Source organism: Saccopteryx bilineata, chromosome 4 (assembly GCF_036850765.1).
Source record: "Saccopteryx bilineata isolate mSacBil1 chromosome 4, mSacBil1_pri_phased_curated, whole genome shotgun sequence".
Taxonomy (NCBI): domain Eukaryota; kingdom Metazoa; phylum Chordata; class Mammalia; order Chiroptera; family Emballonuridae; genus Saccopteryx; species Saccopteryx bilineata.
Window position 1 is genome coordinate 180,648,137 of NC_089493.1, and position 25,773 is coordinate 180,673,909.

General features: G+C 43.2%; 1 protein-coding gene across 3 annotated transcripts in view; it reads right to left on the bottom strand.

Moving 5' to 3' along the window:
* Positions 1–12,084: 12,084 nt before the first annotated feature.
* The window catches only part of HAVCR1 (hepatitis A virus cellular receptor 1), a 38,405-nt gene continuing 24,716 nt past the window's right edge, over positions 12,085–25,773 (bottom strand). For all 3 annotated transcript variants that reach the window (XM_066277444.1, XM_066277443.1, XM_066277442.1), the window contains 4 exons: positions 22,633–22,688; positions 17,188–17,299; positions 16,273–16,309; positions 12,085–12,926 (listed from right to left, as the gene is read on the bottom strand). In XM_066277444.1, coding sequence (XP_066133541.1) covers positions 12,815–12,926; positions 16,273–16,309; positions 17,188–17,299; positions 22,633–22,688 — 317 coding nt within the window. In that variant the 3' untranslated portion in view covers positions 12,085–12,814. The remainder of the gene's footprint in view (positions 12,927–16,272; positions 16,310–17,187; positions 17,300–22,632; positions 22,689–25,773) is intronic.

Consider the following 25,773-nt stretch of genomic DNA (forward strand, 5'->3'; position numbering starts at 1 on the left):
AATATATGTACCCTGATTTATTGATGTCACCCCATTAAAATTAATAAAAATGTATTTATAAAAAAAAATAGAGTATATGATTATCTAACCATTATGCTGTATACTGGAAATCAATGCAAAATAATATTGAAAGTAAACTGTAATCAATAAAGAAAAAAAAACCCAAAGAAGTATAAAGTGGCTCTTAATCCTAAAAAAATAAAATGAAATAAAAATATAAAATGTTGTACCAGAATAGGTCTGTTTAAATTTAGACTCGGTTAGTTTCTTATATTGCATTTGGTTGCTGGGTCTCTTAACTACCTTTTATTTTATTTTTTTTATTATTATTTTTGTGTGTGTGTGTATTTTTCTGAAGCTGGAAACGGGGAGAGACAGTCAGACAGACTCCCGCATGCGCCCGACCGGGATCCACCCGGCACGCCCACCAGGGGCGATGCTCTGCCCACCAGGGGGTGATGCTCTGCCCCTCCGGGGCGTCGCTCTGCCGCGACCAGAGCCACTCTAGTGCCTGGGGCAGAGCCAAGGAGCCATCCCCAGCGCCCGGGCCATCTTTGCTCCAATGGAGCCTTGGCTGCGGGAGGGGAAGAGAGAGACAGAGAGGAAGGAGGGGGGTTGGAGAAGCAAATGGGCGCTTCTCCTATGTGCCCTGGCCGGGAATCGAACCCGGGTCCCCCGCACGCCGGCCGACGCTGTACCGCTGAGCCAACCGGCCAGGGCTTAACTACCTTTTAATCTAAGACAGTCTTCCCTTCTTCCCGACCCTCCACCCTCACTGACTGGTTGTGCAAGCCGGTTGCCCTTTGGAACATTACATATTCTGGTTTTGTCTGCTTCCTTGTGGTGTCATGTACATTAATCCTCTTTTCTTTCTATATCCTATAAATGAAACTTAACGCTAGAGAGTTTGGTTAAATTCAGGTTCGACTTGTTGGCAGGAATTCTCCACAGCGAACGCTGTGTGGTTCCTATTCCATCACAATCGTCTGGCTGCCCCACGCTTGGAGATGCTGAGTTTGATCAGCTGGCACTTTTCTCTTTTGAATTAACACTATAGTCTGAAGTGTGCTTCGTTTCAGCGCATACAGATTGTCCTAGTTCTTTCTACAGCTATGTACATGCATTCCACTTAACATAACATTTGGTGAAAACAAACAAACAATAAATTACGGTAAGTTATCATCCCTTTGAAATAGACACTCTGTCTCAGTTTATTTGTAAGGATGATCATAAAAGACCCATCAAGGTCTAGAATTCTGCTATCCTAAAAACAAAAAGACCTTTCAACGTCAGAGGCAATAAGCATTTATTTGAGATCACTATGAACAGCTTTTCAGGAAAGCACTGATTGCGGCAGAAATCCAAATAGTGTTTTGATTAGAAGATAAAGGGTCTGAGTATTTATGAGAAAGTGAAGGGAGCAATGACATCAATAGAAGAAAGACATTTTTATTGGTGCAGATAACATAACATAGTGATGTTAATTCTGAACTGTGTTTTTAATTTTTAGTCCGGGAGTCAATAGGCCCATTAGTCATAATAACTGCTTTCTTGTTAGCTTTGCAAGTAGTTTTTTTGGTCTCAAGGTTCCTTTAGGTCGAGTCCAAACGTTATTATGCCCTGTTCTAATAATCCAAGATTTCAGGCAGATACGATGCCAGGCAGTTCCTCTGGCAATGGCAGCTCCGGTTCCATTTTAAAGTGGCTCTATTTTTTTTTTAATTCTTTAATTATGTGTATGGAAGTTTGTTTGTCTTTTTATAAAGTTTATTTTTTTTATTAGAAAAATTTTTTTTATTTATTCATTTTAGAGAGGAGAGGGAGAGAGAGAGAGAGAGAGAGAGAGAGAAGAGAGACATAGAGAGAGAATGGGGGAGGAGCTGGAAGCATCAACTCCCATATGTGCCTTGACCAGGCAAGCCCAGGGTTTCAAACTGGCAACCTCAGCATTTCCAGGTCAACGATTTATCCACTGTGCCACCACAGGTCAGGCTGGAAGTTTGTTTTTTAAAAGGAGCCTCTGAGTATGCTTTGGTAAAGAAATCTTGTATTGAAATGAACAGTTTCTAAATTGTGTTTAGAAAGTTGCACATTGAATTTTCTTAAGGGGCAGTTGTTGAGTATTGGTTATAATTATGTAGAGGGGCACTACATAGAAGCTACTGAGGCCTGACCTGTGGTGGCACAGTGGATAAAGCGTTGACCTGGAATGCTGAGGTTGCCGGTTCAAAACCCTGGGCTTGCACGGTCAAGGCACATATGGGAGTTGAAGCTTTCTGCTCCTTCCCCCCCTTCTCTCTCTCTCTCTCTATCTATCTATCTCTCTCTCTCTCTCCTCTAAAATGAATAAATAAATAAAAATAATTTTTTTAAAAAAAGAAGAAGCTACTGAGTAAGGCCCTGGCCAGTTGGCTCAGCGGTAGAGCATCGGCCTGGCGTGCAGGGGACCCAGGTTCGATTCCCGGCCAGGGCACATAGGAGAGGCGCCCATTTGCTTCTCCACCCCCCCCCTCCTTCCTCTCTGTCTCTCTCTTCCCCTCCCACAGCCAGTGCTCCATTGGAGCAAAGATGGCCCAGGCGCTGGGGATGGCTTCTTGGCCTCTGCCCCAGGCGCTAGAGTGGCTCTGGTCGCAGCAGAGCGACGCCCCAGAGGGGCAGAGCATCGCCCCCTGGTGGGCAGAGCGTCGCCCCTGGTGGGCGTGCCGGGTGGATCCCGGTTGGGCGCATGCAGGAGTCTGTCTGACTGTCTCTCCCCGTTTCCAGCTTCAGAAAAATATTACAAAAAAAAAAAAAAAAGAAGCTACTGAGTAAGATGCTACTGTAAAGATAAAGTTTTTGTTCTGCTGTCTCCTTTCATCAGTAGGAAAAGTAGCAGATAATCTGACCCGTTAGTGACAGCCACCAAGCAGCAAATGAAAAGATTAGACTTAATAACTAATTGCAATTACAGACATAGCAAACCCCATCTCAGCAGTGCCAAAGACGGTTACCCTCCAGCAAATCCTCACAGGCCAAAGGGACTTTCTTCTTTGCTTATTTTTACAACTTGTTGAACAACACATTTAGTTTTTAGGAGGCTCAGGACAGTCAGCACGACAGCTGTGGGCCAGCTTCCTGAGAAGGTTTCAAAAGCCCGGCAGCGTCCAACTTCTTGTTCCCAGGCTGCCACCAAGATGACGCTACTGTCCTGGAAGCCAGACATGGGAAAGATCGGCGTCCCCAGCGTCGTGCCCCACTTCATCGTTCACGCTGTTGACATCTCTCGGTTCTAGTTTGCATATTTTACGCTTTTCTAGAGCGCTTGTCACATGGAACAAGAAAACATGCTCTCACTGTCCCTCACCAAGTCTCTGTAGGTCAGTGGTTCTCAACCTCGGCTACACATTGAAACCACCTGGGATAGTAAAGCGATAACCCCGCCAGGCCCCACCCACTGAGATTCCAGCACAGTTGTTCTGGGCGTGCGTAGTTGGCCCATCTTCCCAGGTGAGGCTAATAACCTACAGCTACAAGGCGTCCCCAAACTATGGCCCCCTGAGGCCACTTTTCCGGCCACCCACCGCACTTCCAGAAGGGTCACCTCTTTTATTTATTTTTTTAAATAAATTTTTATTAATGTTAATGGGATGACATTAATAAATCAGGGTACATATATTCAAAGAAAACATGTCTAGGTTATCTTGTCATTAAATTATGTTGCATACCCCTCGCCCAGAGTCAGATTGTCCTCCGTCACCCTCTATCTAGTTCTCTGTGCCCCTCCCCCTCCCCCTAACTCTCTCCCTCCCTTCCTCCTATGTCCTCCCTCCCCCCACCCCTGGTAACCACCATACTCTTGTCCATGTCTCTTAGTCTCGTTTTTATGTTCCACCAATGTATGGAATCATGTAGTTCTTGTTTTTTTCTGATTTACTTATTTCACTCCGTATAATGTTATCAAGATCCCACCATTTTGCTGTAAATGATCCAATGTCATCATTTCTTATGGCTGAGTAGTATTCCATAGTGTATATGTGCCACATCTTCTTTATCCAGTCTTCTATTGAAGGGCTTTTTGGTTGTTTCCATGTCTTGGCCACTGGTCACCTCTTTTATTGGTGGTCAGTGAGAGGAGCACTGTATGTGGTGGCCCTCCAATGGTCTGAGGGACAGTGAACTGGCCCCCTGTGTAAAAAGTTTGGGGATTATCCTTGAGGTGCATGCAGACTCCGGCCAGTCATGTGCAGAGTCGTTTGTAGCTCATAAAGAGTTGTAAACAGCCTGACCTGTGGTGGTGCAGTGGGATAAAGCGTCGACCTGGAACACTGAGGTCGCCGGTTCGAAACCTTGGGCTTGCCTGGTCAAGGCACATATGGGAGTTGATGCTTCCTGCTCCTCCCCCTTCTCTCTCTCTCTCTGTCTCTCTCTCTCACTCCTCTCTCTCTAAAAAAAAAAAAAAATCAAGAGTTGTAAACAACCCTGGCCAATTGGCTCACTGGTAGAGCATTAGCATGGCGTGCAGCAATCCCGGGGTTGATTCCCGGCCAGGGCACACAGGAGAAGCGCCCATCTGCTTCTCCACCCCTCCCCCTCTCCTTCCTCTCTGTCTCTTTCTTCCTCTCCCGCAGCCAAGGCTCCATTGGAGTAAAGTTGGCCCTGGCGCTGAGGATGGCTCTATGGACTCTGCCTCAGGCGTTAGAATGGCTCTGGTTGCAACAGAGCGATGCCCCAGATGGGCAGGGCATCGCCCCCTGGTGGGCATGCTGGGTGGATCCCAGTCGGGCGCATGCGGAGTCTGTCTGACTGCCTCCCTGTTTCCAACTTCAGAAAAATACAAAAATAAATAAATAAATAAATAAATAAATAAATATAAATAAAAATTAAAAGAAGAGTTGTAAACACACTCCTCCCTCTCTCACCCAGCACACAAAGGAAGGTTCTAGGAACCATTCTTCAATTTATTCACCACTTGTCATAGATATGGATACGTATTGAGCACCCACTCTGTGTTCACTGGGCGCTGAGAAACTGCAGACACGTCTCTCAGACTCAGAGAGCTCAGCAGACCAGGCGCCATCAAACACACATCTCTAACCCAAAGGACTAAGATATAGGTCACTACAGAGCCACTATTTGTGCTTGAGTTTGGCCAGATTCCATATGACAAACCTCTGCCTTGGCTCAGGGGCTGTCACCAGGAAAAAAGGAGGGGTGGGGGACTCTGTAATTCTCCCAAATGGGCTTCACGTGCAAGGTAGAGCCCTGGCCGGTGCAGGATGACTTGAAGAAGACACTAGCACCATGCCTGGCATATCTGTCAAGTGACTAAAAGGGCTGCACAGAAGGGTCCGTAAGAGGGGAGTGATTCCAGCTAGGGGGTGGCGTCCAGCAGGACTGGAGAGGACATTTGGGCTGACCTTGAAAAATGGTAGGCCCAGTGAAGAAACAGGAAGACAACATCCCCCGAAGATGGGCTGACCTTCAGAGAGGGGGGTGGGCGTTTGAGGAGTTCCTCTGTGCAGGGAGGAGGGGCTGCATGAAGCAGGCAAGGGGAAAGCTGGGAGGGGCTGCCCGGGGGGCCTTTCACCACTGCAAAGCGGGGGGGGGGGGTTGTCAGCTAACATGTAACACACTCGGATCTGGTTTTCTGGATTGCACTGGAGCTGTGGCTAGGAAGGGCTCAGGGGACATTGGGAAAGGCGCCAGTGGCCACCACACACTGAAGTCGGAGTGGAAAGGCCGTAAGGGAACCCCCAAGGGAACCTGCTGATAGATTCCCAGGCGCTCCACGTCCTGCAGCCCCACACACACCATGCTGACACTCCGTAGTCAAGGCTGATAGGGAGCCACCTTACTCTTTGATGGCTGTCATTACCTTTGCACCAGGTGGACCAATGCCTCTTTGTACCGATTTCCTCAGATAATCTGATGTGGTCAGGAGTCAAAGAAGAGACAGTCTTGCGTATCATGGGACCCTTCCAAGCTGTCCACGACCAACTGACAAGGCCTTGATCAAGAAGAAGAGAAAAAGCCCTGGCCAGTTGGCTCAGCAGTAGAGCGTCGGCCTGGCGTGCGGGGGAACCGGGTTCGATTCCCGGCCAGGGCACATAGGAGAAGTGCCCATTTGCTTCTCCACCCCCCCCCTTCTTCCTCTCTGTCTCTCTCTTCCCCTCCCGCAGCCAAGGCTCCATTGGAGCAAAGATGGCCTGGGCACTGGGGATGGCTCTTTGGCCTCTGCCCCAGGCGCTAGAATGGCTCTGGTCGTGGCAGAGCGATGCCCCGGAGGGGCAGAGCATCGCCCCCTGGTGGGCAGAGCGTTGCCCCTGGTGGGCGTGCCGGGTGGATCCCGGAGTCTGTCTGACTGTCTCTCCCCGTTTCCAGCTTCAGAAAAAAAAAAAAAAAAAAGAAGAAGAGAAAAGACAAATTGTTATTTCTTTCCTTCCAGAAAGCACTGTTAACCTCGAAGAAACGATTCTGAACAAACCAGGCTATGAGATCCCGAGTGTAAACATGCTTCCCCTGCAGCTCTGAGGGTTTTCCTATATTCTGAGGACTCCGAGGAAGGCTTTGCTTAGCCTCACAAATGGCATCACAAGTCTCACAGAATCTAAACATTTTTTGTGTGTTCATTTCCTGTGATATATTTCTGAATTAAATAGAAATGCAGAATTTTACAAGCTTATTTGTATGTGTTCTTTTAGGAAGTCTGAATGTTTTTGTTGAAATTTTGTAGTAAATTGTCTTCTGTAATATAAACAAACAAAAAGATGACATCTTGGGTCCTGTCTTACTGAACAAAATCTCTCGGCGGAAGGCCCGGGAATCTGTACGTGAACAAGCCCCCAGCAGATGTAACCTACTGCCTCCTGACTCAAGGCATTGACATAACCTTTGTTATACACTCATTGCTTTTTGCTATTATTCATTCAGGTTGTTTTAGATTAATTAACTTGAAAATTGTAGTCATCCTAAAAAATATCCACTAAATTATGGTTCTGATGCATTGTTTTACAAAATACACATCAAAACCCACATCTATATTTTTTTTAATTTTTTTTTAAAAGATTTTAGAGAAGGGGGGAGAGAGGGGGGAGGAGCAGGAAGCATCAACTCCCATATGTGCCTTGACTGGGCAAGCCCAGGATTTCGAACCGGCAACCTCAGCGTTCCAGGTCGACGCTTTATCCACTGCGCCACCACAGGTCAGGCAACCCACATCTATATTTTAAAGCCAACTGAAAGCAGCCCTGCATCACTCCACTGCTCTAAGCTGCAAGTTTGGGGAGAGAGGGTTCAGCAGCTGCGAGGCCCAGCAGGTCAGACCCAGGCACACTACCCCTCTTCTTCCAGGACCCCTCTCCCGAGGCCTGGTGCCCTCACACAGCCTTGTGGAATGCCCCTCACTGCCACGATGTACCCTCTCTATCCATTGTAAACCCAACCAAACTGGCTTTCCATATGTAAACTTACCACAGTGTCACTGAAGCCATGCAGACAAATGTTAGTATAACTTGGTGATGCACAGCCGGTTTAACCCTGAACATAAAAAGTGCTTTGTGCCTGACCAGGCGGTGGCTCAGTGGATAGAGCATCAGACTGGGATGCGGAAGACCCAGGTTCGAGACCCCAAGGTTGCCAGCTTGAACGCGGGCTCATTTGGTTTGAGCAAAGCTCACCAGCTTGGACCCAAGGTCACTGGCTCGAGCAAGGGGTTACTCAGTCTGCTGAAGGCCCATAGTCAAGGCACATATGAGAAAGCAATCGATGAACAACTAAGGTGTTGCAACGAAAAACTGATGATTGATGCTTCTCATCTCTCTCTGTTCCTGTCTGTCTGTCCCAATCTAACCCTCTCTCTGACTCACTCTCTGTCTCTGTAAAAAAAAAAAAAAAGTGCTTTGTTTTCCATGAGTGGGACTCTTCTCAAACAGACGTGCTCACATGCCCTCTGCGACCAGCACCTGAGAGACAGCGCCCCTGTCCCCAGCCTCCTCGCTTTCCCTCCCCACCCCCACTCCACTCACGTTGCTGCACCACGATGGCTCTTAGTTCTTAGAACACACCTTACTCTCTCCCTCTTAGTGCATTTGCTTCTTCCTGCCCCGAGGCCCTTGCACTGGGTGATTCCTCCAAGTGGCTGCCTTATTTGGTTTCAACTAAATGTCACCTCTTTCTCAGAGGCGGTTCCTGACCAAGCCCGCACTGCTCCTCACACTCCCCAACCACATCCCTCACACACTGAGGTGTCCTGCATCACCTTGATGTCACCAAAGGTGACATTGCCTCTCAGGAGACATTTACAGCTGTCACAACTGGAGGGGCACAACCGTCCCCTGGTTGGAAGAGGCCAACAATGCTGCAAGACATCCTGCAATGGACAGAACAGGCCCCGCGACAGAGGGTGAGCTGGCCCCGAAGGCCACTGTTGAGAAACCCCACACTGTCACTGCATTCTCCCTTCTGCAGCTCTGATGGCACCAGAATGGACAGTTTGGGGGTCTCCCTCCTAAACGGGAGCTCCATGGGAACTGGCGTTCAGGGCTGCTCTCTGCCCCACCCCGGGCCCTAGAGGAGTGCCCGGCACACTGACTCCCCATCGTGCCCCCTGCCCTCGTCCTGGGACTCACAGCAAGGGGAAGGGCCAGGCCCCGACTGACCCACAGATGAGCCTGAGAAAACAAAGTCAGGTTTCAGAATAAAAGCAAAAATCACATTTATTGGCGAGTGTGCATATAATAATAATGTGACCTTTACACTTTCACGTACTCACAAAATTATCTTCACAGCCATCAGTGAGAGATTGGTTCTGCTGCTTCTTTACGATGAGCAACATTTCCTCAGTTTAAAATATGGTCTTGCCTGACCAGGCGGTGGCGCAGTGGAGAAAGCGTTGGACTGGGATGCTGAGGACCCAGGTTCAAGACCCCGAGGTTGTCAGCTTGAGCGAGGGCTCATCTGGTTTAAGCAAAAGCTCACCAGCTTGGACCCAAGGTCACTGGCTCAAGCAAGGGGTTACTCGGTCTGCTGAAGGCCCGCGGTCAAGGCACATATGAGAAAGCAATCAATGAACAACTAAGGTGTTGCAATGTACAATGAAAAACTAATGATTGATGCTTCTCATCTCTCTCCGTTCCTGTCTGTCTATCCCTGTCTAACCCTCTCTCTGTCTCTGTAAAAAATAAAGAAAGAAAGAAAGAAAGAAAGAAAGAAAGAAAGAAAGAAAGAAAGAAAGAAAGAAAGAAAGAAAGAAAGAAACAACTAAGGTGTCACAATGCACAACGAAAAACTTATGATTGATGCTTCTCATCTCTCCGTTCCTGCCTGTCTATCCCTCTCTCTGACTCTCTCTCTCTCTCTGTTAAAAAAATAAAATGGTCTTAATTACAACCATGGCCTAATACCTAAGACAGATTGTAGATAATGGAAAACTCAATACATTTTACATAATTGATGTATTTTCAGAAAATAATTTTTTTTTTCAGGGACAGAGAGAGAGTCAGAGAGAGGGACAGATAGGGACAGACAGACAGGAACAGAGAAAGATGAGAGGCATCAATGATCAGTTTTTCGTTGCAACACCTTAGTTATTCATTGATTGCTTTCTCATATGTGCCTTGACCGCAGGCCTTCAGCAGACCGAGTAACCCCTTGCTCGAGCCATTGACCTTGGGTCCAAGCTGGTGAGCTTTTTACTTAAGCCAGATGAGCCAGCGCTCAAGCTGGCAACCTCAGGGTCTCAAACCTGGGTCCTCGGCGTCCCAGACCGACGCTCTATCCACTGCGCCACTGCCTGGTCAGGCAGAAAATAATTTAAATTATTTTTATTTATTTTATTTTTATTTTACTTTTTTACAGAGACAGAGAGAGTCAGAGTAAGGGATAGACAGGGACAGAGAGACAGGAACGGAGAGATGAGAAGCATCAATCATTAGTTTTTTGTTGAGCATTGCGACACCTTAGTTGTTCATTGATTGCTTTCTCATATGTGCCTTGACAAATAGGCCTTCAGCAGACCGAGTAACCCCTTGCTTGAGCCAGTGACCTTGGGTCCAAGCTGGTGAATTTTTGCTCAAACCAGATGAGCCCACGTTCAAGCTGGTGACCTTGGGGTCTCGAACCTGGGTCTTCCGCATCCCAGTCTGACGCTCTATCCACTGCACCACCGCCTGGTCAGGCCAGGCAGAAAATAATTTAATATTAATACCTTTTGTTCCTTTCTTCTAACTCATTCTACCTCTCTGATAGAAACAATTTTATTTATTTTATTAATTACTTTCTATACTATAAAATGATAGCCAAATTACCTAATATTAACTTCTCCAAAAAAGAAAAAAAAATTTTAGGAGTTACTATATAGCAAAGGACTGATGAATGACACACTGTTGGAATTATTTACTGAGCACTGGTACTAGACCTAGTACTAAACATTCCATAAAAACAAAACAAAACAAAAAACTTTGCATTCTGTAATGTTTTGCACTTTTCAGATTCCTCACAAGTAACATGTCATTAGAATTACGTCTATGCTTTGATATAGGTATGGAAATAATGGTCTCTAATACATGTAAAAATGGAGACATACAAAACAACTTTCCCTAACGTCATCCAGTGCTACTGGTAAGAGGACAGAACTCAAGTCTAGTTCTAATTCCGTGTCCCACCTGCTGTCCGCACAACCCACATAGTTTCACAGATGCTACTGGGCATGCCAGTAACCATTGTGCTCATGGGTTTCAAACAAATTCTGGAATCGCTGGATTGAATACAGTTAGCCAGACTCCCAGAGCCTTTTATGTGCCATCAGACATCTCCAGGAAAGGTGTTGAGACAGAACAGGCATCACAAATTCAAGCCCCACAGTCACAAAGCAGGTAACAAACAGGAGCGTGCAGACAAGGCAAGGACCTGGGGGCTGGGGGGGGGGGGGATGGCATCCATAGGAATGCAATCCAATGTGCCAGGTCTTTCCAGAGAAGCTACAAGTCTGGGCTTTAATCTAGTCTCCATGTTTACACGTGTGGTCTCGAATTTAAAAGAAAAACACTTGTAGTTAGTTTGAACAAAACGTTTTAGACCACATTAGTCTTGTTCTATTTGGGAAACCTAGTAGACAGTGCTTGCCCTTATAATCTTTATTCAGAGGTGCTATTAACCACGTCAAAAATGTTGCTTTCAAGCCTGACTTGTGGTGGCGCAGTGGATAAAGCGTTGACCTGGAATGCTGAGGTCGCTGGTTTGAAACCCTGGGCTTGCCCAGTCAAGGCACATATGGGAATTGATGCTTCCTGCTCCTCCCCCTCCTCTCTCTCCCACCTTCTTTAAAATGAATAAATAAAATCTTTAAAAAAAAAAAAAGAGGAAAAAAAATGTTGCTTTCAAAAACAAGCATCCTGCCGCCTTAGACCAATCTGGTGTGAGTAGCATGCATGAATGGTGTTCACGTCAGGCATGAATTATTTCAGGATGAATGAACTCAAATTGAAATTCTTACCCAGCCTTGCTAAGTATTCCTGTGGAAATGTTTCTGGTGACTAAAAAATATCCTTACCTTTTGCTTTGTTTAACTCTCTTGGCAAAACCAAAAATTTAATTCAGTTGTGAATAAAGAATTGTATTGAAATTAATTTGATATAAAAAAAAACCTTCATCCTTCTAAAATGATTTTAATAATCAAAGTAGTTTGGGAAAAATTTAGAATTTCAGTTGTAACTAGTAATATTCAAACAACAGTTATATACACAACAGTTCTATATTTGCAAAGGTGCTTTTCTAAGGCAGAAAGCCTCCTTCTTCCCTGTTCTCTCCCTTTCTTTTTCTCTTTTGTTTATCTCTGCCCTGCATCATTCTAAAAATTAGTTCCGATTCCCTGGCAGTTGTCTATATGACTGCCTGGAACTTGGCACAGATGTCACAGAAATAGCATGCGTGTGTTAAATCACATGTAATTGATCTTCTTCTCCTGGTATCTACTCGGTGGCTCACTGGGCTAGCTTCCTCTAACTGCTAGAAAGCCCATTCTGGTCCCGGGAAAGCACTTGAAACCTTGTGTTTTCAGAACCATGAAAAAAAAAAAAAAAAAAACACATCTAATGATGAAATCACACTAACTTTATTTTCCCATGAAGAAAACAAAAATCTGTGAACCTCCATGATTTGAAACACTTGGGGGACCTAAGAAATGCAGTGTTTGGAATTGTAAGATAAAAAACAAAAGATCATGAAATGCTTCTAAATGAAGTCATTTATGATCCAAATCAAATTTGCTGAATTTAAGTCATATTCCACTGTTTTTTTAAAATTTATTGATTTGAGAGAAACATTGATTTGTTTTTCCACTTATCTATGCATTCATTGGTTGTTTCTTATATGTGCCCTTACTGGGGATCAAATCTACAACCTTGGCAGGTTGGGATGACACTGTAACCAACTGAGCTACCCAGCCCAAGGCCCTATTCCACTGTTGTTGACAGCTTTGGTGACCAAGGTAGAAGTTCTTTTCCTGTCCACCCAATGAGAATTCTTAATGGATACAGGATTCATAAGATCTAAAAAGAATACACAATTCTAAAGTGTTTGTTTTCTAGTTGGGTGAGAGCTCTGCTGTGACCAGACAGATTGAGCCTATCTTAGTATAAAAAAATTAGGAGTTATTACCAATTAGGTTGACTATACAGAGATAAACTAGAAACACTCAAGCCAACATCATTGACATATTGGAATGCCATGAAAATTTGACAGAAAAATTATCCTGGAGCTTAAAAGGACTCTATCATGATGAGGTCTGATCGTTGTCTTCTGCAGTCAAGGGTATAAAGCCTTAGAAGGTCACTGGGTCTTATTTCACGCTGTAAAGGTTGTTCTCAAAGTAGACATTCTCATCTGCTTGGTAGTGCACTGCAGCCGCACCTTGCAAAGTTCCATCCGAAGGGCCATTCGGTAAAAGTTTGCTATATAAAAAGAATAGCGTGGTAAGGGAAAAGCAGATCACTTCTATATTATGAGCAGCATGTTTGTTTATGATCAGGTAAGACTGGGTATTTGCAACTCTCAGAGTCGCATTTGCATAACCTATAGAATAAATAGAAGCTTCCAGAGTTGTGAGTATTAAGTTGCAGGAAAGCCTGTTTAACAAGCAGGCAGAAATCCTAAGCAGTATCCAAATAAATCAGGCTAGTCTCCTTCAAGAGACTCAAGTAACAGAATACAAAAGTGGGAAGTCTAAGATAGATATCAAATTAGAGTACTAAATCAAGATGCATATTCCACAAATTGGCTAAGAAGTGGTTTGGCCAGTGTTTTTCCAGCTGTGGATTGTGACCTCTCAGACAGGGTTATTAAAACTATGGTGTAGCCTGACCAGGTGGTGGCGCAGTGGATGGAGCATCGGACTGGGATGTGGAGGACCCAGGTTCGAGACCCTGAGGTTGCCAGCTTGAACAGAGGCTCATCTGGTTTGAGCAAAAGCTCACCAGCTTGGACCCAAAGTCGCTGGCTCGAGCAAGGGGTTACTTGGTCTGCTGTAGTCCCCCAGTCAAGGCACATATGAGAAAGCAATCAATGAACAACTAAGGAAGCCGCAATGAAGAACTGATGTTTCTCATCTCTCTCTCTTCCTGTCTGTCTGTTCCTATCTGTCCCTCTCTCTGACTCTGTCGTTGCCACAAAAAATAAAAATAAATAAATAAATAAAAATAAATAACTTTTATAACATATTTACATATCAAGTATGGAAAAAATGTGAAGAGTTTTGATATAGTTGCTGTTTTTATCATCTGTACTAATGACCATGTTTCTTACCTAAGCTTGTCTATAAATAATATCAAATATACTGAATCTTCATTCAACTTAGATCTTTCAATGAACCAGAAATACATGTGTGAAACAGTTTCAGTGGCAATAACTGAATATGAATCAGTGTGATAGAGCTGCCAAGAAAATGTTATGAGAAAATGCTCTTTATTTATTTATTTTTAGGTGAGAGGAGGGGAGATAGTAAGGCAGGCTCCTGCATGTGCCCTGACTGGAAATCCTAAGGCTGATGCTCGAGTCCAGAGCTATTTTTAGCACCTGGGGCTGATGTGCTCAAACCAACCAAGCTATTCTTAGTGCCTGGAGCCATGCTCTAACCAATCAAGCTGCTGGCTGTGGAAGGGCATATGAGAAGCAACCATCTGCTTCTCTCTCCTCACTCTGCCCCATCTCTCCCTCTTCCCTTCTCACAGCCACAGTGGCTGTGGAAGCTGGGCACTGAGGATAGCTCAGTAGATTCGAGTATTGGCCCCAGATAGGGTTGCTGGGTGGATCTCAGTAAGGGTGCATGCAGGAGTCTGTCTCACTATCTCCCCTCCTCTCACTAAAAAAAAACAAACCAAAAAACCTAAGAGTCTTTTATCTGCTGTGTGGTATGAACTTGTATTTCTCTTAATATTTCTAAACCTGTTCTCCAATCTATAAACTGGGAGTAATAGTGCCTTTCTCCCAGGTTTATTGCTGTGAAGGGAATGACTACAATAATTAAAGCCAACATTTACGGAGCTCTTTCAATGTGTTGGGTATTGTTCAGGGCAAAGTCTATGGATTGGCTCATGTAATTGAGACATAGAAAAAATGGACATTCAGCAAATTAGAACTAGGAACAATGAATGGCAGCCTGAGGGATGGCTTTTGAATCAATGAAAGGCCTTGCTTAAATCCCAAACTGGCCTGACCAGGAGGCGGTGCAGTGGATAGAGCATCGGACTGGGATGCGGAAGACCAAGGTTTGAGACCCCGAGGTCGCCAGCTTGAGTGCGGGCTCATCTGGTTTGAGCAAAAGCTCACTAGCTTGGACCCAAGATCACCGGCTCGAGCAAGGGGTTACTCGGTCTGCTGAAGGCCCGCGGTCAAGGCACATATGAGAAAGCAATCAATGAACAACTAAGGTGTCGCAACGCACAACGAAAAACTAATGATTGATGTCTCTCATCTCTCCATTCCTGTCTGTCTGTCCCTGTCTATCCCACTCTCTGATTCTCTCTCTGTCTCTGAAAAACTAAAAATAAATAAATAAATAAATAAATAAACTGTTTACTATAAAAAAAAATCCCAGACTGGACTACATGAAGTAGACTACATGGATTCGGTAGTCGGTAGCGGTTTCGTACCATTACAGGTGTTCACTGAGATGACCACAGGAGGATGAAAGTTGAGGAGACTTAAGCTTTAATTGGGCAACAGGGTAGATTTACACAAATTGTCAGTCAAATGTGTATGAGGTCAGATAACCAGTGTAAAGGAGCAGAGCAGAGAAGGGATGGGGACTTGGGGAACCGGAGGTTCTGTCCCCACCACTGTGCTTTAGCACTGCTTCCAGCTGGCCTTGTCTTCCTCCAGACCTTTGCCAGCAGCCTCCTGTTCCATCAGGGTCACTCACACAGCCCCCTACCCTGGGCAGCATTCCCCAGGGTATTTGCCTGGAAGCACTAAAAGACTATTTATTTGCATATATGGTTTTTGTTTATTTGTTTTGTTGTATTTTTCTGAAGTGAGAAGCAGGGAGGCAGAGAGACAGACTCTTACATGCGCCTGATGGGGATCCACCTGGCATGCCCACCAGGGGGCGATGCTCTGTCCATCTGGGGCGTTGCTCCACTGCAACCAGAGCCATTCTAGTGCCTGAGGTGGAGGCCATGGAGCCATCCTCAGTGCCTGGGCCAACTTTGCTCCAGTGGAGCCTTGGCTGTGGGAGGGGAAGAGAGAGAGAGAGATAGAAAGAAAGGAGAGGGGAAGGGTGGAGAAGCAGATGGATGTTTCTCCTGTGTGCCCTGGCTGAGAATCGAACCTGGGACTTCCACACACCAGACCAACACTCTATTACTGAGCCAAGCTGCCAGGGCCTTGCATATATGTTTTGTCTGTTTTGCTCATCTCTTTGAAATATAATAGGCACTCAGTAAACAAAGCACTGAATGAAATCAAGAACAAACTAAACAACTCTTTCAAATGTAATTTCACCAAACATAATTTGTGACTTAGTCCCCCTACTCTAAGGGGTTGAGAGTAGGGTGCTGCTTCTGTAGTAGTTCCTGACCCAATTCCAGGGAAATACAGAAAGAAATACAGAAATACAGAAAGCTAAAAAGATCACTGGATGGTATGGACAGCAATGGAGGAATCATTAGACTAGACTTTTCAGGGTCCAGGGTGTAAAATGAAGAGTTTAGGAGAAAGAAGAAAGGAACATATAGAAAATTTTCTTTATTTTTATTAGAGTAGGAACTTCAGAAGGTATTGACACAAATCTTTCAAGCTTACCTTATATGCAACAGTCTTCTACTCCTGCATAAATATTCTAAATTCGGGAGAGAAAAAAGAGAAAATTAAGCGTGTCAGCCAAAGAGTTTGAGATCTTTTCTCAAACAAGTATATTATTTCTGCTATTACTTTAATTAAACAAAATATGTACAAAGCCAGAGACTTAAAATGTTAAATTTAGAATAATATTTTTTAAAAAGAAGAAAACAAAACAAAAAAAAATCAGACTAGGCTCTTTTCTGGTCCCTTTAGTTTTCTGAATATGTAGGACCCAAAGAAGCCCCTCCGTGCAAACTATTTCATGTGCATTAATGGCTTACTGTATTCACACATGTGCCCTAACTTACTTTAATGAAGTTAATAATTATATTTCATTTTTAAATAATGGATGATGTGGTTCTTTCATAGAGGCCAGTTACACACACACACACACACACACACACACACACACACTCATACACACTGCTGGCGGAACACTGCTTTTTGAAATCCTTTGTTGTGGTCTCAGTCCTGAAATGTTTCCCTTCCGATGTCTCATCTGCTTTCTCTCTGAAATGAGTGTAGTAAAACTCTCAGCAGTATTATCCTTCGTGGGAACAAAAGCGGTGTCGAGGGGATGGGAGGAGGAAGAGTGAACAAATCTTACTTAGTACATGGATTGCTGTCTTCCAAATCCCAACTGTACCCAACAAACTCTTATTTCTTAGAAATTAATTTCTCCTATGAAAAATTTAAATTTCATTTTTCTCTTTATGGGCCAATATCTTTTAAGAGAAAAAAGAAAAAAGAAAAAGCTTATGAACAGGGAAGCTGTGTGAAATCAAAAGTACATGGTCTGTGGAATGACTTCACACCAGGCAGCCTGGCTCTAGAACCCGAGCTCTGTTCCCTTAGACACAATCCTGCATGTCTTACTTTTGGTTATTACAGCAGCCAAAACAGTAAGCAGCATCAGGGCAGCCACAGAGAATCCGATGCCGAGTGCCTCTTTGGTGCTCAGCCTTAAATTTTGATTCACACTCGCGTGCTAAGGAAATATCAGCAGATTGCAAAAGCATCTTGTTAGAATTATGGTTAGAAAACATTTCCTAAAATAACGTACTCAGACACATGTATCTTTTTTTTTTTAAACAAAGATTTTTTATTTTATTTTATTTTATTTATTCATTTTTAGAGAGGAGAGAGAGAGACAGAGAAAGAGAGAGGAGAGAGAGAGAGACAGAGAGAGAGAAGGGGGGAGGAGCCGGAAGCATCAACTCCCATATGTGCCTTGACCAGGCAAGCCCAGGGTTTCAAACCGGCGACCTCAGCATTTCCAGGTCGACGCTTTATCCACTGTGCCACCACAGGTCAGGCCAGACACATGTATCTTTATTGTCCCTTGTCTACTTCTAGATCATGAGGGGTAAGACCAAGTGATCTAGAAATTCTACAAGTTGAAATTCCATATGTATTTGGGTAAGTAGAAATATTTTACATCATGTTTGAAGTAGGATTTATGTGGATGGTGTATACATTTGTCAAAGCTCAAACTGTACACTTCAAAGGGTGCACTTTATTGTATGTAAATTACCCATATTCTTTTTAAAAACCACTAAGCTACATCTTCTACTATAAAAAAGAAAAAAACAGCCTGACCAGGTGGTGGCGCAGTGGATAGAGTATCGGACTGGGAGGCAGAGGACCCAGGTTTGAGACCCCGAGGTCGCCAGCTTGAGTGCAGGCTCCTCTGGTTTGAGCAAGGCTCACCAGCTTGAGCCCAAGGTTGCTGGCTCGAGCAAGGGGTCACTCGGTCTGCTGAAGGCCCACGGACAAGGCACATATGAGAAAGCAATCAATAAGCAATTAAGAGCCTGACCTGTGGTGGCACAGTGGATAAAGCGTCGACCTGGAAATGCTGAGGTCACCGGTTCGAAACCCTGGACTTGCCTGGTCAAGGCACATATGGGAGTTAATGCTTACAGCTCCTCCCCCCTTCTCTCTCTCTCTCTCTGTCTCTCTCTCTCTCCTCTCTAAAATGAATAAATTAAAAATAAGCAATTAAGGTGTTGCAACGAAAAACTGATGATTGATGCTTCTCATCTCTCTCCGTCCCTGTCTATCCCTCTCTCTCTCTCTGTCCCTGTAAAACAAATAAACAAACAAACAATTTTTGTACTTATATAAGTTGACTTGGTGAAGCTATCTGATGTTATCTGGCTGTGCTTATTAAATTTGGTTATTGATTCAATCCTTTTTTTTTTTTAAACTATAATTCAAGATTCTAGCCATATCTGTATAAATGAGCCTGAACACAGCTGCTCACAGACCTGGCCCTGATTAACAGTTAACTTAAAATGCTGTGCAATTGGGTAGAAAAGCAGAATTTTGTTCAAATCTCCTGGTGCAGTTCATAAGAACCATCCTCCTAGAATTAGCCAAAATATGCCAGGCATCATGCCAGGCCCTTTACACAGCTTAGCTCTAATTCTAAAGAGATCTCACGGGTAGATGGTTTAACAGAAAGAAAGCGGAAGATTAGAGAGAAGGATCAACCCTCTGGCTGCATCAAAATTTAATCTCTGGAGTCAGAAGCCTGGCTTGGTTAACTAGTCTCTTAGTGGGACCCTAAACAAGTTATTTAGCTTCTCTGAACCTCTGTCTCTGTGTCTGTCAACCACAGACTAGATAAGGTCTTGGAGAAAGGAGCGTGTCGATACTTCCTGAAAGACACAATAAAGAATTTAAGGAGGGTAATTTAGCATTTAAGCCATCTATATTTAAAGGAGGAGTGGCCACTAACTGGGAAGGAAAAACTGTGTTGGTCCTACCTTATCTATGGGGGTAAGTGGTTAAATGGAACATGGGTTGCCAAATGAGGCTTTGCTTTCCTTTTTAAAAGTATTATATTACATAAAAACTGCATGTTCATTTTAGAGAGTGCAGTTAAACACAAATAAAGAAAAATTAAATCTGGAATGCTGAGGTCCCCAGTTAAAAACTCTGGGCTTGCCTGGTTAAGGCACATATGGGAGTTGATGCTTCCTGCTCCTTCTCCCCCTTCTCTCTCTCTCTCTCTCTCTCTCTCTCTCTCTCTCTCCTCTCTAATAAATAAAGTCTTTTTAAAAATAAAGAAAAGCTCAGTTTAAATTTTAAAAAACTACAATTAACCATAACCCTAACATCCAGAAACAACTATTGTTACCATTTTTTATCATATACTCTTCTAGAATTTTTTCTTTCCAGTGCTTTTTCTTAACAGAAATAATTACTATATTTATTTATTTATTTTACAGAGATAGAGAGTCAGAGAGAGGGATAGACAGGGACAGACAGACAGGAACAGAGAGAGATGAGAAGCATCAATTATCAGTTTTTCATTGTGAAACCTTAGCTGTTCATTGATTGCTTTCTCATATGTGCCTTGACTGTGGGGCTACAGCAGACCGAGTAACCCCTTGCTTGAGCCAGCGACCTTGGGTCCAAGCTGGTGAGCTTTTTTTTTTTTTTTTTTTTGCTCAAGCCAGATGAGCCCCATGCTCAAGCTCAAGCTGGCGACCTCGGGGTCTCGAACCTGGGTCCTCCGCATCCCAGTCCAACACTCTATCCACTACGCCACTGCCTGGTCAGACACTATATTTAATATATGCTGTAATTTATATCCTGTTTTAAAAGTTTCTTTTTTACTTTAATGTCTCTCCATTTCAGTAAATGCACTGTAGCGATGACATTTTTTTTTTGAGAGGTAGACTTTGTGTGTGTGTGTGTGTGTGTGTGTGTGTTTTTCCGAAGCTAGAAACGAGGAGGCAGTCAGACAGACTCCTGCATGTGCCCGACTGGGATCCACCCAGCATGCCCACCAGGGGGCGATGTTCTGCCCATCTGGGGCATCGCTCTGTTGCAACCAGAGCCACTCTAGCGCCTGAGGCAGAGGCCACAGAGCCATCCTCAGCGCCTGGGCCAACTTTGCTCCAATGGAGCCTTGGCTGCGGGAGGGGAAGAGAGAGACAAAGAGGAAGGAGAGGGGGAAGGGTGGAGAAGCAGATGGGTGCCTCTCCTGTGTGCCCTGGCCGGGAATCGAACCCGGAACTCCTGCACACCAGGCCGATGTTCTACCACTGAGCCAACAGGCCAGGGCCTAGAGAGGTAGACTTTTAATAACTGTTTTTATCACCAGAGTAAGTAATGCAGTTACAAAGTAATTAAAAATTTCTGAAAGGTGTTATTGTTTATAAAAAGAAAAAACTCGCCCTGGCCGGTTGGCTCAGCGGTAGAGCGTCGGCCTAGCGTGCGGAGGACCCGGGTTCAATTCCCGGCCAGGGCACACAGGAGAAGCGCCCATTTGCTTCTCCACCCCTCCGCCGCGCTTTCCTCTCTGTCTCTCTCTTCCCCTCCCGCAGCCAAGGCTCCATTGGAGCAAAGATGGCCCGGGCACTGGGGATGGCTCTGTGGCCTCTGCCTCAGGCGCTAGAGTGGCTCTGGTCACAACATGGCGACGCCCAGGATGGGCAGAGCATCGCCCCCTGGTGGGCAGAGCCTCGCCCCTGGTGGGCGTGCCGGGTGGATACCGGTAGGGTGCGTGCGGGAGTCTGTCTGACTGTCTCTCCCTGTTTCCAGCTTCAGAAAAAATGGGGAAAAAAAAAAAAAAAGAAATAACTCATTCTTGCATAAATAATATTTAGCACTTCATTGGAGACACCACAGCTCCAAAGGCCTTGGCAAAATAATCCCCACCCAGTACCCTGAACCCCAGGTTGTTTTCAGGCCTCTGTTAATGAAGCTGCATGTAGACTGTGCAGCCGCTGAGAGAGGACACTGAGGCAGGGCGAGTCGGGCCGTCGGCGATACTCAGAACCACCAGCCAGACTCCAAAGGGGGAGTGCAAATGGTTTTTTCTGGGACCCATTATTTGAATTATTGTTGTCATTCAACACAATAGACATTCTTAATGGCAATATGTGGGTGTGCTTAATTAAGTAAGTCATTCATTTCTTACTACTGAGCATTGAGGTTGTTTGTAACATTTTTCATGATTTAAATAGCAGCAATGAACATGTTTTCTCATTCATCTTCATGTATTTGTTCAATTCTCTCCTTAACACAGGATCCAGGAAGTTGACCTACTAGGTCAAAATATATGTTGCATGTTTTCTAGGCAACAGGGAGACATCTTGATATCCTCAGAATCAAGGCACAGAAAGCCCATGATTTTGCTACTGCTGACCACAGACTTGCCTCTAAATTTTTATCTTCTACTTGTTGCTAAACATAACTTTCCTACAGGTAACTGAGGTCAAGAACAATCTCACTATTCAGAGTGTATTTTTTTTTAATCCAGCATAAATCTGGCCATATAGCAACATAATAATCATTTCTATAGTGACATTTCTAATGTTTAGGGGGTATATACAAATTCAGCCCATTATCCATCAGATCAATTAGCATCCTGGCATATAAATTGTTAAAGTGTTTCATATATTACTCCTATGTAGTGTTTGCATTATCACTAAGATATACAACACAAGGTCATTTGACCCTAGACTAAATAAATAATCCCACTTTGCCTAAGCTTGAATTTCTTTCACTATGGCTAGGATGTCATTTCTCACCACATGGACCAAGATTCTTCTCATATCTCAAATTCTTCAGTTAGTTGCTTTTTGAGCATTCAAAAGTAAAGTTGAAAAATTTGCCTAACTTATTTGCAAAGAGGAGACTTTCATTAGCATCATGAGACTTGAAATCCTTATATTTTTCTCAAGTTCACTAGGGAAAAGTATAAGACCATCTTTCAAAATCACAAAGTTAAGACATTAACACCTTAATATAGTAAGTCATCCTACAGGGAGGTTCAGGCATAGAAAAACTCTGCAGTGGCCTCAACATTTCTGCGTAGAAAGACAACCGGGTTGGAAAATGATATTTGGGGGCCTTCAAGCAAGCACACTGTCACTTACATAATATCTTTGTTTGTAACGGCCTCCATGCCATCACAGCAACTCAAAGCCTGTATTCCCCTAATGATCACTGAAGTCTCCTTGGGAATGTTATGTTAACTCACTCTCCTTAATTTAGTTCATTTATTTTTGTCCAATGTTGGCCAGGAGAGAATCTGTAGCGTATGAGTATTGTGGGTGTATTTGTGTGAGCAAAATATCACTTATCAGGCATCGCAACAAGCTGGTCTACTTATATCTATACAAACTCTACAAATTAATCAAAGCATCCCTGTTTAAGAAACAAACCATTTTCTTCTTTGTCCCTTAACTAGAAAGAATCAATCTGTGGGTTAGTCTTATAGAAGTAATCTCTAAACATAACTTGCTTCCAGAGACACATACAAGTGAACATGGCTAGTAAAATAGGAAGGAATTGGCTTACAGTTTCATTGTTTCTCCGATGGCCATCTGAAGGCTGTGTCACAGTGCTAGTCCCATCTGCTCAACAAAAAGAGAATTAATTAGAACTATAAAAAGTATTGAATTTTTCCCACAAACATTAAATATGGTCACATTACTCTCTGATGATAAATGAAAAGTTGAATAACAACATGTCCAAATGTGGCAGGCATTGCAAGAGTTATATCAAGTTTGAAGCATTTATTAAGTTATCCTGTAAGGCTGTGTTTCTTAATCCATTTGTCATGGACCTTGTGAAAATTGACCCTTTTTTCTTCTTTATGGAAAAAAAAAATGTGTTACATACAAAGTTTTATCTATAAGTTCAGAAATACAGAGGTCATTTTTGGAACCAGGTTAAAAATGCCACTTAAAAAAGAATGCCACTTAATGGTAGATATTTTTATGCCAGCTAAGGACCTATCAATGAGTGCTACTTGCACATCTAAAGATCAAACAACTCTATTCAGAATTGACATTACATTGGTTTTTGCATTCAAAATGTAAGTAAAATGTACTTAGATATCTAAAACAGGTTGCATATAACTCCTACATTATGTCAAGTGCCTAGACTTTGATTCAAAAGTACCTTAGGAACTACCTGTTATATCAGCCACAGAACCAATATATCTTATACTATCTAAAATCCTAACATAAAAGGATATTATTCTTTAATATCTTTTTGGTCAAAACAATTATATTTTTGTATGCATGCAAATTTTTTAAGTGATTAAAATGTCTTAATTTTAACTCAATCATTTTTTTAGAAAAACTGAAAATTATATAAAAAGTCTCTCTCTAGTTTCCTTCAATCCCTATAAATCCCAACACAAACTTGTCTATAGGTGACCATTTTTATTATTTGCATGTTCAGTTTACTTTTTAAAATAATTTTTACTTTTCAATAAAGTTGACACAATAGTGTATTAGACTCAGGTATACAACATAATGATCAAACATCTATATAACTTACAAAGTGAAGTGATCACCTCAAAAAATCTAAGCCATACATAGTTGTTATGATGTTATTGACTGTATTTCCTCTGCTGTACTTTACATCCCCATGACTATTTTATAACTACTATCTGTACTTCTTAATCCCTCCCCCTTTTACTCACTGCCTCAACCCCCTCCCATCTGGCAACTATATCTAAGAGTTTGTTTTGCTTATTCATTTGTTTTTTAGATTCCACATATAAGTGAGATCATATGGCATTTGTCTAACTCTGTCTGACTTATTTCACTCAGCATCATACCCTCCAGGTCCCTCCATGTTGTTACAGATGGCAAGATTTCATCCATTTTATGGTTAAGTAATATTTCACTGTTTATATGTACCACTTCTTTTTATTTATTTTTTAGATCTTATTTATTTTAGAGAGAGAGAGAGAGAGAAAGGAGAGAGATAGAAGGGGGGAAGGAGCAGGAAGCATCAACTCCCATATGTGCCTTGACCAGGCAAGCCCAGGGTTTCAAACCAGCAACCTCAGTGTTCCAGGTTGACGCTTTATCCACTGTGCCACCACAGGTCAAACTGTACCACTTCTTCTTTATCCACTGATCTATTGGTGGTCACTTAGGCCACTTCCATATCCTGGCTATGTAAATAATGCTGCTATGACCATATGTGTACTTATGTCTTTTTGAATTAATGTTTGGGATTCATTTGCATAATATCCATAAGTGAAACTGCTGGGTCTTTCTTTGTCTCTTGTTATAGCCTTTGGGTTTTTTTTTTTTTAATTTATTTTATTTTATTTTTTTACAGGGACAGAGAGAGAGGGATAGACAGTGACAAATAGACAGGAACGGAGAGAGATGAGAAGCATCAATCATCAGTTTTTCGTTGCAACACCTTAGTTGTTCATTGATTGCTTTCTCATATGTGCCTTGACAGTGGGCCTTCAGCAGACCAAGTAACCCCCTGCTCTAGCCAGCGACCTTGGGTCCAAGCTGGTGAGCTTTTGCTCAAACCAGAGGAGCCCGTACTCAAGCTGGCGACCTCGGGATCTCAAACCTGGGTCCTCTGCATCCCAGTCCGACGCTCTATCCACTGCGCCACCTCTTGGTCAGGCATAGCCTTTGTTTTAAAGTCTATTTAGGTAGAAGTATTAGGTAAAAGTCTATTTAGGATTAAGAATTGCTACTCAGCTTTTTTTCTTTGTTTCCATTTTCATGAAATATCTTTTTCCATCCCCTTAACATTTTAAATGTTTAATTTTAATAGTGCTTAGAAATAGTAAGAAAGAACATAACACTTCCTGGGCAATTATAGGTCGAATGTGGAATCCTCTTTTAACTAAGTATCTATTATATACCAAGCACTTTACAACCTTAAAATTTCCTCAATCCTGATAGATTTGTAAATTCCAAACTGCCCTCTTGATGTACCGCTTATCTGTCAGACCTCACCCTTACTGGACTATCGCCCCTGAGACAAAGGAATTCCAAAAAGCTGCGAAGCCACCCCAAGGAGGGGCACTGGACACACCAGGACTTTTGATTCAACACCCACATGCTCCAAGCCCCCAAGGAGGATCATTCCGGACATACCAGGACTTTTGCCTCAGTATCCCCTCAGGCTCTCCCAAACACTATATAACTCGCCCCTAGTCTGTAACCGGTGCTCTTCTCCCCCGGGAGAAGTGCCTGGCAGGGTTCCTTTCTTCTTTTCAATAAAGCCTGTTACTCTGGTCTTTCGGACTCGCATGGATTCCAACAAATCCCATTTTATAGATGAGTAGACAGACCTGAAATGGTTAAACAAGTTTACAACTTTAGTAAATGACCATATCCCATAATATCTAAACATTACTTCTGTGTTTTCATTTTACTCATTCTGATACTACTTTTAGCCTAAGGCAGTATCTAGTTTTAGGCATTATCTACCATCTAGGTTGTGATTGTGACTTGGATTATGACCTTAAATAAGTCCTTCTGTTATAGAACTGGATTATGCAGTAATAAAATCATGGACTTAACTCAGATAAAACTTGAGTTTGCTGCTGATAATCTTCCTTGGAAAAGTGACTTTGACCAAGGTCTTTTGCACACATATATTTGTATGTGTGCATATGTATATTTGAATATTTATTTATAGCTGTGGTGACCCTGAACTACAACT